General features: G+C 33.0%; 1 protein-coding gene across 1 annotated transcript in view; it reads right to left on the reverse strand.

The window, feature by feature from the left end:
* The window catches only part of SPAG6 (sperm associated antigen 6), a 367,292-nt gene that overhangs the window by 69,389 nt on the left and 285,486 nt on the right, over positions 1-12,417 (reverse strand). Inside the window, exons 5-8 of the mRNA XM_053713957.1 lie at positions 11,719-11,924; positions 9,575-9,748; positions 6,429-6,581; positions 1,416-1,607 (exon numbers count right to left, since the gene is read on the reverse strand). Coding sequence (XP_053569932.1) covers positions 1,416-1,607; positions 6,429-6,581; positions 9,575-9,748; positions 11,719-11,924 — 725 coding nt within the window. The remainder of the gene's footprint in view (positions 1-1,415; positions 1,608-6,428; positions 6,582-9,574; positions 9,749-11,718; positions 11,925-12,417) is intronic.

The raw sequence follows: 12,417 nt of genomic DNA on the forward strand, positions 1-12,417 counted from the left end.
TATGTGTGTGTATGTATATGTGTATGTATGTATGTGTGTGTGTGTATGTGTATGTATGTATGTGTGTGTATGTATATGTGTATGTATGTATGTGTGTGTGTGTATGTGTATGTATGTATGTGTGTGTGTGTATGTATATGTGTATGTATGTATGTGTGTGTGTGTATGTGTATGTATGTATGTATGTGTGTGTATGTATATGTGTATGTATGTATGTGTGTGTGTGTATGTGTATGTATGTATGTATGTGTGTGTATGTATATGTGTATGTATGTATGTGTGTGTGTGTATGTGTATGTATGTATGTATGTGTGTGTATGTGTATGTATGTATGTATGTGTGTGTATGTATATGTGTATGTATGTATGTGTGTGTGTGTATGTGTATGTATGTATGTATGTGTGTGTATGTGTATGTATGTATGTATGTGTGTGTATGTATGTGTGTGTATGTATATGTGTATGTATGTATGTGTGTGTGTGTATGTGTATGTATGTATGTATGTGTGTGTATGTGTATGTATGTATGTATGTGTGTGTATGTATATGTGTATGTATGTATGTGTGTGTGTGTATGTGTATGTATGTATGTATGTGTGTGTATGTATATGTGTATGTATGTATGTGTGTGTGTGTATGTGTATGTATGTATGTGTGTGTGTGTATGTGTATGTATGTATGTGTGTGTATGTGTATGTATGTATGTATGTGTGTGTATGTATATGTGTATGTATGTATGTGTGTGTGTGTATGTGTATGTATGTATGTATGTGTGTGTATGTATATGTGTATGTATGTATGTGTGTGTGTGTATGTGTATGTATGTATGTATGTGTATGTATGTATGTATGTATGTGTATGTATGTATGTATGTATGTGTATGTATGTATGTATGTATGTGTATGTATGTATGTATGTATGTGTATGTATGTATGTATGTATGTGTATGTATGTATGTATGTATGTGTATGTATGTATGTATGTATGTGTATGTATGTATGTATGTGTATGTATGTATGTATGTGTGTGTATGTGTATGTATGTATGTATGTGTGTGTATGTATATGTGTATGTATGTATGTGTGTGTATGTGTATGTATGTATGTATGTGTGTGTATGTATATGTGTATGTATGTATGTGTATGTATGTATGTATGTGTGTGTATGTATATGTGTATGTATGTATGTGTGTGTATGTGTATGTATGTATGTATGTGTGTGTATGTGTATGTATGTATGTATGTGTGTGTATGTATATGTGTATGTATGTATGTGTGTGTATATATATATATATACATAAAGATTTTGATCAGTTATATAGCTTGACAGTCTTTCAATATTTTTAGCTATTTATTGCAAGAGTATTTCTAAAGTTAATATTTTACAAACAAGTAAATGACATTTAGAACCTCTTACCTTTTCCTGAAGATCCTCTGAGCTCTCAGAGTCCATGTAAAGTGAAAGTAGTTTTGGCAGCACATTTGCTACAGCGACAGCACGTGCATGCTCAGGAGTGTGTCTCCCAGTCTGGCCCAGGGACCACGCCGCAGCTGCCTTTATGTGGTCCTCAGCTTCCTCTGACAGGCAGATGGCTAATTGTGAAACCCCCTGCAATGTTCAACACAATGGTTTTGACTGAAAAGCAGTGAATTCCAAGGGCTCTTGCAAATAATGCACATTAGGTAAAGAGCAGATTGTTTATTATTTCATGAATAGCATAGAAGCAGAAAGCATTTATATCTCTATATAGCCTTAGTTACAATAGCAACGTTTTTGTGCACCTACATCTTGGGGGACATAAAAGTGCCCTTTTTCATTAGAACATTATTTTTTTAACAATATCCCTTTTTCATTGTGTATTTTACAGTTGTTAAAGGGACATAAAAGTGCAAAAATAAAACACACTAATGGTTTAGATTATTTTATTATTACACTGTTGCTTGCATGTAACTATGTTTATAACTCCTGCCACCAATCACCAGCTAGCTCCCAGTAGTGCACTGCTGCTTCTAAGGCTGTCTAGGTATGTTTTTCAACAAAGGATATAAAACAAACAACATAAATTAAAAATTCTCTTAAAATTGCATGCTCTGTCTGAACAATGGGAGTTTAATTTTGATTTTTCATGTCCATTTAAACTCAAAGGCACAATGCATTGTCACTGCCAGAATGCTAGTCAGAGGAAGCATACTTGCATATCTAACAGCTATTGGCAGTGTCCGGCTGAGGAACCATGGGAACGCAGCTATTGGCAGTGTTTCTAATGCTAAACACCAATTTCCCAAATTGATAAAAGACACATTTTACTGGCTGTCATTTTCAACAAATTATGTGAAAACAGGTTGTTATGATCAGAAAGTCTGTAATACAACATTAAAAAGAATAAATAAATGAACCCCAAATTAAATATGTAATCTTGACAGATGCCCAGGGTGATCCCAGTGGAGAATGAGAGAGAAAGGGACCAGACTATTTAAAGGTGTCTTTGTGCAGCAGTTGTAAATACAATTAACTATATCAGCTGCTTGAGTAAAGTGTCCCTTTAAAACATTTTAAAAAAAAATGTATTCATATTTTTATGTTTGTTTAGGTCAAGTATATTTTGCTTTCATGAAGGTCAATAAAAAACACCAAAATCTTCTTGAGAAGACTGCTATGCACATTTCATATACTTTTTGTTTACGTTATGTACATTTAATGCTTGGCTTTAATTTATTTTACTAATTTTAACTGCAGCTCTTCTAATGGATTGGAATGGCTTGTAAAAACATCATCTGTGCCTCCATATATTGCTTTCACATGGATATTCTAATGTAAAAGTACTGTTGCTTTGCAAGTATAGGTCATATTTAACTCCATTATATTTTTTCTTACTTTTTTTTTATATGAACTGGTGAACTGCAGATGCTAATTATTAGTGAGATATGCCCATTTTTTGTGATTTGTTACAGAAGAAAAAAATACTTTTATGTTCTTTTAAGATACATTCCAAAAAAAAAGTTCAAACTATCTATAGCTTATAATATAGTTTACAACAACCTAGCACTCAGTGGACTGTGGGTAATTTGTGTGTTTGTTTTTTTTTAGCATTTAAATGTAATGATTATTACAGATAGAAATTCCCTGTTGTGCCACAAATCTCAAAAATATAATTTTCTTGATTTATTTATATTACAGTTCCAATATAAATTTAAAAAGCAGCTGTTTTCCCCTTTTTTAAAAGATATGCAAGGGAAAATCTTTAGTTTTGAGTGAATAAATAACTTGAGGTTACATTTTCTTTGTACAACAGCATATTCTACAGCCACTCTGAGAGTTTATGGACTGTTGTTGAACTCCTAGGATATAAGATTACAATATTATTTATTACCATTTATACAGTTTTGCAATCTATGGAAACTTAACATTTGTCAGTTAGTAAATAACATTTGCTCTATTTAATATAACAGTAGTTTTAAAATAAGTTTTATTTGATTCTTGTATTTCCTTTGACTTTCTAACATAAATGGAGTAGGGTCCTTCTGCTCCTATAATAATTTGTGTTTAGTCTTTTTATGTATCTGTATTTTTTTACTGTGAATTAGTGGCAATGTGTAGTCCAACCCATGTACCTAACTCTACAGAATGTTATGGTCGCTTTGTAAATATTAATAATAAAGTGCATGATATCTACAGGATTTCAGTCAAGTCCTTCACGCGTAGCGTGTTACCAATTGTTTTCTTGGTGACTATGGTCCCAGCTGCCTTGAGATCATTGACAAGATCCTCCCATGTAGTTCTGGGCTGATTCCTCACTGTTCTCATGATCATTGAAACTCTACGAGGTGAGATCTTGCATGGAGCCCCAGACTGAGGGAGATTGACAGGTATTTTGTGTTTCTTCCATTTGTGAATAATCGCACGAACTGTTGTCACATTCTCACCAAGCTGCTTGGCGATGGTCTTGTAGCCCATTCTAGCCTTGTGTAGGTCTACAATCTTGTCCATTACATCCTTAGACAGCTCTTTGATCTTGGCCATGGTGGAATGTTTGGAATCTGATTGATTGATTGCTTCTGTGGACAGGTGTCTTTAATACAGGCAACAAACTGAGATTAGGACCACTCCCTTCAAGAGAGTGCTCATAATCTCAGCTAGTTACTTGTATAAAAGAGACCTGGGAGCCAGAAATCTTGCTGATTGATAGGGGATCAAATACTTATTTCACTCATTAAAATGCAAATCAATTTATAAGTTTTTTTGAATTCTTTTTTCTGGATTTTGTTGTTGTTATTCTCTCTCTCACTGTTCAAATAAACCTACCATTAAAAATATAGACTGATCATTTCTTTGTCAGTGAGCAAACATAGAAACTCAGCAGGGGATCAAATAATGTTTTCCCTCACTGTATAAGTGATATGGAATAACTATTTTTATTTATTGTTTTGCACACATAGCAACTGTATTTCAAGACTTAAATGGAAGCATTAGATTAGTTGCATAAAAAAGTGTGAGGAACAATTTGGCTTATACTTCTGGATTCCATATTGTTTGCCACATGTATGCGCTATTGTGGCACCCTCTTTCTTTTCTATTATAGGCTTCAGACATTTCAGGATAGGTCTTATTCTTATACTACATACTATTTACTATTTTACACATTTCAAATTATTCATGTCCAGCTGAGGATATGGACTACTTTTATTAATATTAAACAGATTTTACCTCATATTTTATAAGGCAAATAAAAAGAAGTACCATGTTTAAATGTTGTTTTTTCACATGGATGATATAAATGTTTTGAGTACAATATTCCTTCAATGCAATTTCTGATGACATTTCCATCTTGTCAATAAGTTACCAATGATATTTTAGGTGTATAGACTGTTAGCATGTCTGCTTTGTCTCTAATAGCAACCATTGATGTAAAAGCATTATATAGTGAAGTGTTTCAACTCCAGTACTAACAGGCATGATTTAAAGGATTTTCCTTGCTGAGCACAGGTAAGTCAATCACAGTGACTGAACTACTTAGAAGCCCAAGAAATGAAATACTTAAAAATTGGCCTGCTATGGGCTCTTAAAGATGGCTTCTGACAAATACTAATATAGCTAAGTTGCACATAAACTAATAAAACTATTATAGACCGGCGAGTTGATAAAAGGCAATCAGTAACAAATATATGATGACTTTGCATCACAGTTGCTAAACTCAATCTAACAAAACTATTACAGGGTTGATGGTAAAAGCACAGAGGCTCAGTAATGGCCGTGTTTTGTGTCTCCATATGAGCAAACTGTTGTCTTCTATGAAACTTTACAATTTACCAGTAAAATGTTTTATTAGTACAAAGCACCATATTAATTATTACAGTTTTTAAGGGAGTCAAAAGGCTTTATATTGGCTCTGCTTTGCCACATATATGATGCTAGCTTGATGAAGATAAACATGGTTTAGCTCACCAAATAGCTACTGAAATGTAAGAGGATTTTTCTTACTTTGTGTATTCAACACAAAATGTGGAGTTTAGAAAATCTGCTTTTATCATTGTTAAAACAGTGAAAACGAATGTGAGCTATGGCTGTATTTGTAAAGCATAGTTATTATAGAAAAAATTATAGACTAAAAAGCAGAAAAAGTGTATCTGCTTTAAGGCAGAGATTCCACAGAAGCTACAGATGAAGACATCACAAGAAATGTTGGGCTACGTCCAAGATGGATGTAAGCCAAGAATGAACATCATAATATCTTATTAAATTCAAGTTAGTGTCATAGATGCCTTTGTTGTTATAAACATATTTAATACATGATTGCCTTGAAAAAACTGATGGTGCTCTTTTAATTACTTGTAATAATCTGCCTTATTACATCTTAAACAACCAATCTTCTATTAGAAATTCGTAAACCCATTTATGACCTATACGCATGGCATGTTTTTTTGTTTTTTTTTAACCAAAACATTTATATCCCTATAAAATCATAATACACATAAAGGTAAATGGTTTGCTCTAACTCCTTAACATCTTATTTAGGCACAGAAAATACAGGTATGACCGTTGTCATATAAAATGTTTAATTTCACCTTTTCCTTTCAAGCTTTCTGCTTGGCCAGTCTGGGAGCTATTCAAATTTGCAGTTACTAACACTGCTGGTTGTATAGCAGAGTTCTGTTCATGCAAAATAATGTACCACCTTGATTTTTATTTATTTATTTTTATTTCCCACTGGTACCAGAAACTTGACTTTCCATACCATTATGTTAATTTGTTTTATTTTGTTGTCATGAGGAATATTTTACAAAAGTACAAACGAAGTGTTATTATAAAAACATACCATATATATAAGTGTGTATCATTGTTTGCCAGAGATTTATTTTCCAGCAGCTTACTTTGGTGGTTTGCACGTCACTGGTAAAATGTCAACAGTGTAAAACGGTAATGAATACATACCTTCGAGATGATGACAGCCATCGCAAGGTTCTCTGAATGAGCTGCAACATAGCCCAGCATCATGATACCAGGAAGCCTCACATTCCCCTTGCAGTTTGCAATGCAGTCAATAACAGCAGCCACTCCCCCTGCATTAACTGTGAGCTGCGACAGCTGGAAAACAAAACACATGATACATTTAATGAGGTTTTAACAAACTATGCACCTTATGATTACTATTTTATGTATGTCTTTCAGCTTTACTTCAAGTACAACACATTTTTTGACAACAAAAAAGCCTAACACCCCATTTGAAACAAGAGGGGAGAAGCACTCATGTGGGAACTAGCATATATAGTAGTAGGGGTGGCCTGGGCCAAGGGGCAGGGTGGAACTTGCCCTCAAAGGTCACTCTTGGTGATTGAATCAGAAGGTGCGATGCCCAGGAGTTTATTTTTTGGGGGGTAAGCCATTTAAATGTGTATCTGTCTGTCTGTAGCATGTGTATATAAACATACAAACCGTACATATATATGGGTGTGTATTTTTTTTGTGTAGCTGCAGATATATACACTATGCAGTCTGAGCCTAAAATGTTCTGCTTATTGACAGAGCTGTGCCTGTTCTTCTCAGTGCCCAATTTACTATGCACCTTAGCTGTGAGTTGCCATCTGAACTACCCAGAAGTCCTGGTTACTATAGCTGTCGGCTGCCCCTCATGCATGTCAAAAGTTACTAGTTTTTCCTTGTTTAGCCTGCCATAGGGGATGGTGCTCAGCCTTATCACATTTGTGTTATTTTTTGTGTGCAAAGGATCATTTTAATACATCATTCAGTTTAGTTTTATCAAGAAGGCCAGTCTAGCCCCAAAACCATTATGTATGTATTTTTTCCATTATCAGCATATGCACTCTGTGCTCCTACATGTAATTAAAAAAAAATACTGAGACATCACAGCCAATCAGAAGCCGTATAAGTCATTACATTGAATGGGTGTGTGCTCCTGGTTACTCTATGCCATGGGCAAGAGACAGAAACTAAAGAAAAGTAATAAGCATCATCCCATTTCCTCTAATGGTTCAGGCAAAATAGCCTCTGATTAAATGCAACAACCCCAGCATTCATGTTTTCCTAAAAAGGAACTTGGGGGTTAGCCAGAAGTTGTAATAAAATAATGTGTAGGGTTGGAAGGGAAAAATTCTATAACCCGAGTTTTTTTTTTTTTTTTCTTCTCTCTTTCTTTTTCTTTAGTTTTTCTCTTCTTTAAAAGATAGGGAGATTTCTAGGTCGAACCAGTAATCATTTATAGTGAAGCGCATTTATGTTTATGTTAAATCAATCCCTTTTTACAACAGAGGAGAAAACAGCTGGTAAAAAGTTTTAAGGGTTATCGTCTGTTCATGAGGAAATGTTGGAATAGGTTGAAGAGATAATAGCAATACAACTGGTGTTTCAGTATGTGTATAACTATATTGTTATTTTTATTTTATTTTCAATGTGTTTTTTTTTAATCTCATTGTTTAGAATCTATTTTAATTCGTATTTCTTTTTGTTCATCTACCTAGACAATATTGTATGTAATAACGTCAATTTTCTTTCTTTCTGTATGTGTGTATATATATATATATATATATATATATATATATATAGTTTTTGGGGTTCCAAGCACTCCTTGTATTGTTAATCTGCCTGGGTGCTCTCCATAATATAAATGTAAAAAGTCAAGTGGAAGAAGAGGCACTCACAGGTCTTAATTTCCAATATTTACAACTTTATTTCTGCAAGATATCCATAATAGGATTACAGCAGTCAGTCAACGTTTCGGTCCTCGCAGAGACCTTTGTCAAGACTGTATCAACAGGTTTCAGTGCCTTTCATTCAGCTGTGTGATATGATACAGTCTTGACAAAGGTCTCTGCGAGGACCGAAACGTTGACTGACTGATGTAATCCGATGATGGATATCTTGCAGAAATAAAGTTGTAAATAATGGAAATTAGGACCTGTGATTGTGGTTCTTCTTCCACTTGACTATATATATATATATATATATATATATATATATATATATATATATAATAATAAAAAAATAATGTGTGTTACGTGTGTCTGTGTATATATATATATATATATATATATATATATATATGTGTGTATATATATATATATTTATATATATAAAAGTGTGTGTGTGGGTGCGTAATAAGTATTTAAGCTGCAGTGGAATCACCGTATATGGCTAAAAAAACATGAGAAGTGCTTAAATCCACTGTATGTGGGGACTGAGTGCATCACTGGCATATAGACTCATTCGGAGGTAACGTTTACTTTTAACTTACTTAAAGAGAGGTTTCCCATAACATTAGGAGATAACGTATACTGTCATTGTGAAAAACAATTCTTGAGTGCATTTAATTTTATTTTAGTTTTCAGTTCCACGTATTATAACTATTGCGTATTAAGACCAGAAGTATATTCTTTAAAATAAAAAAGATTACTTGTGCACACAAATAATGCTGCGTAACAACTTAAGATTGACTGTGGAGTGTCCAAAATGCCATGTCATATATCTGTAAGGGAAATATCTTCTTATAGCTATTAGATCTTCACATAAGCTGAATTTAATTGTATTATTATTATTATTATTTAGGTTACTAGTGATGTTATCTGGGAAAATTCAACTCACATAAAATGTTGGGAAAACAAAAATAACCCCCTGGATAATGCAAATGTATAAAGAAAAAATGTAGTCTGGTGGTTTTTTTAATACACAGATAAGGGATTGAAATATTTGGACATATAGATTTGAAACTGCTAAAGATGTATTTGTAACCTGTGCTTTAGGTACTGCTTATTGCACTCATGCCCCCATTATCATTGCGTCATTGAGATATTGGCTCAGCAGCTATCCACGAAGGGCAATAGGTCACTTCACATAAACACAGCTCACAGAAGCCATGCTGTGTCACATTACTCTAACTACCAACAAAGAAAGGATTTGAATATCCCACATGCTAATTCATTTGATGATTATTCACACATGGAAGGGTTAAAGTGGCATTTTAATTTGTAGTATACTATTTTCCCTAATCTAGTAACTGAGCACAGCTTTAAACTATATAGAATTAAACAAATACATTGCCATTAATGTAGTTTTAGAGCCATTACCTCTGGTGTGTGGCGGGCAATTTCTCGAATTAGAGTTGCTGAATTTTTCATAACATATTCATCAGAATCCTTTAGGCAGGTCAGGACGACAGGGAAAATTTCAGCTTCCACCACCATTTCCGCCAAATCTACTGAATGCTTTGAAATCTGACTTAATGCAGAAAGTACCTGGCGCTGATGAACACAATATTCATTTTAGGTTAAAGAGACACTCTAATTGAAAAAATTTATTATTTAAAAAGATAGATGATCCCTTTATTACCCATTCCCCAGTTTTGCATAACCAACTCTGTTATATTAATACACTTTTTTACCTCTGTGATTACCTTTTGACAGACTTGCATTTTAGCCAATCAGTGCTGACTCAAACAACTCCACAGGAGTGAGCACAATGTTATCTATATGACACACATGAACTAGCTCTGTGAAAAACTCAAAATCTACTGAGATAAGAGGCAGCCTTCAACGTCTTAGAAATAAGCATATGAGCCTACCTAGGTTTAACAAGAGGACAAAGCAAATTTGATGATAAAAATAAAATGGAAAGTTGTTTAACCTTATATTCCCTATCTGAATCATGAAAGTTTAATTTTGACTTGACTGTCCCTTTAAAAACATTTCACAATGTGGATTATTGTTTACATAAATTACTGATTACTCTTAATTATGACAACTAAAATATTGCTTTAAAAATATTTCACGCCTAAAAAGTGCATTAATTTATAAACATTTTAATTATGAGTGAATCAATGACAATATGAAGTAGTGACAATCATATTTCTAATAAAGGATGCCAAGGGCAGAGACTTAGCAATAGAACATTTAATGGCACATTACAAACTACTATAAAATCTAGTGTAAGAATTCTCCTTAAATCTCTATTTTTACCATTAATTTTGGCCTATAATCCATCTATTTTCTATGATGGTTCAAACCTATTCTAAAATCTTTAATTTGTATATGTGTCCACTATCCCACTGGTAAAGTAGCTTTTTTTCTTATTCCCAGAATGCATTATCTATTTTTCTATTTACACTGTATTCAAACCATTTATAAACTTGAATGCATTGCCTTATCTACCCATTTCCTCCAGACTCTGCAGCCTTTCACTTTACATGCATCAATGAATATATTGAAATAAAAATGGAAAACCTTGGACATAAATATTTCCCATAGAGTGTGATTTACATTTTAGTACATACTTCACAGTGTGAATTTATTGTTAGTGAATATAAGAAGTAGAGAGAGAATAAATAAACACAAAACTAAGTAAAATCTTATAAATTAATACAGGAATAACACCAATACATATATATTTTTATTATTATTTAATAATATATATATAAGTACTAATTATGGTTATTATTATTGTAATAATATTCATCATCATTTCAGTAACACCAACTCATATTGGGCTTTTAATTTAGTACATTTTTAGCAGTTGTAATTTGTATATCAGAAAGGAACAATTATATTTATTTACAAAATAAACACACAATATAAATATAAAAAAAAGTAAATAAATGCTAGAATTGCTTTAAAAAAAAAAACCTGTTATGCATGTAGAGTTCTTTATGGTGCTTTTGTTATTTTTAATGCACTATGACCTGGTTTTGTATAATTTATCACAAATAATTTCTGCAATTCAATTCATAAGAAACAGTGATGCTACCTAAAAGTACACTTACTGTGTTAATAAAAACAACAAAACTATTTTCACAAATATTTGGATGCAGTCAGTGCTTTTATTCACTACTTAAGTAAACAGATAGGAAAATTATCCAATAAAAAAGAAGATTTCAGAAATCTCATGTTTTTGGCAGACTGAATAAGGAACAAAACATTTGCCATAACAAAACAAATATTTACTAAACATTTTAAATTACTGGAATACATTTTTGAAATTACAGCAAAGAAATAGAAAATGTATCAAAATGTAGCAGTGAAATCCTAACATAAACCTATTTTGATGTACCCTAAAGTTTATAATTAAAACGATCTAGAAACTATATTTGGAAAAATTATCTTATCTCAAGAGGCCTTTGTGGAAATCAATTATTTACTTTCATATACATCCTTTTTTTTTTTCTTTTTTTTCTTTTTTTTTGCTGTTAGAAATAAAAAATAAAAATCAAACCAATTACCTTGAGTTTAGCATCTGGATTGAGAATCATCTGAGCTAGGTGAGCTATGGCCCCTGCATCCACAACCGTCTGTGCTAACTCCGGAGAATGCTTTGATATATCACTCAGGGCTGAAGCAGCAATCCTTTTTAAAGCGATCTCTGGCTCCTGTATACTGAGTACAAGCAAGGGGACAGCTCCTGCATCCACTACAGCCTGAGACAGTTCTGGAGGTCCAAACAAGAAGTAATTAAGTAAGTACGGGTGACTGACCCTGGTGCAAGCAATTTTTCACCATTACAGCTACAGCAAAGGAAAGAGGGCAGATTGGACTATTCTGTCTGGATATCTGCATTTCAAATCAGCCCTTCTAGCTCCTGAAACCTATGTGGATCAATCCAGGACTGAAAGGAACACCGGTCAATAGCTGGACCCTTTTACAAGAGCACATTTGAGGTAGATTAGGCTGAAACAGCTTGTTATTCTACTAGAGAAAGAGTTAGCAGATGTCAAACGTTTAAGCCTAAACTATTCTGGACTTTTCAATAGACTGCTGTTTTGTTTGTAGTCAAAAAGAAAAACAAGTTTTTAGGTAATACAGCAATTACTGCACTAATAAAAACCTAAATTGCATTCAAAATTGGATCTGAATTATCCAGTACTTTGTATAAAACCTTTAAAACAATATGTTGATAAAAATAAGAAATTTAGCAGGGAGCA

Source organism: Bombina bombina, chromosome 5 (assembly GCF_027579735.1).
Source record: "Bombina bombina isolate aBomBom1 chromosome 5, aBomBom1.pri, whole genome shotgun sequence".
Taxonomy (NCBI): Eukaryota; Metazoa; Chordata; class Amphibia; order Anura; family Bombinatoridae; genus Bombina; species Bombina bombina.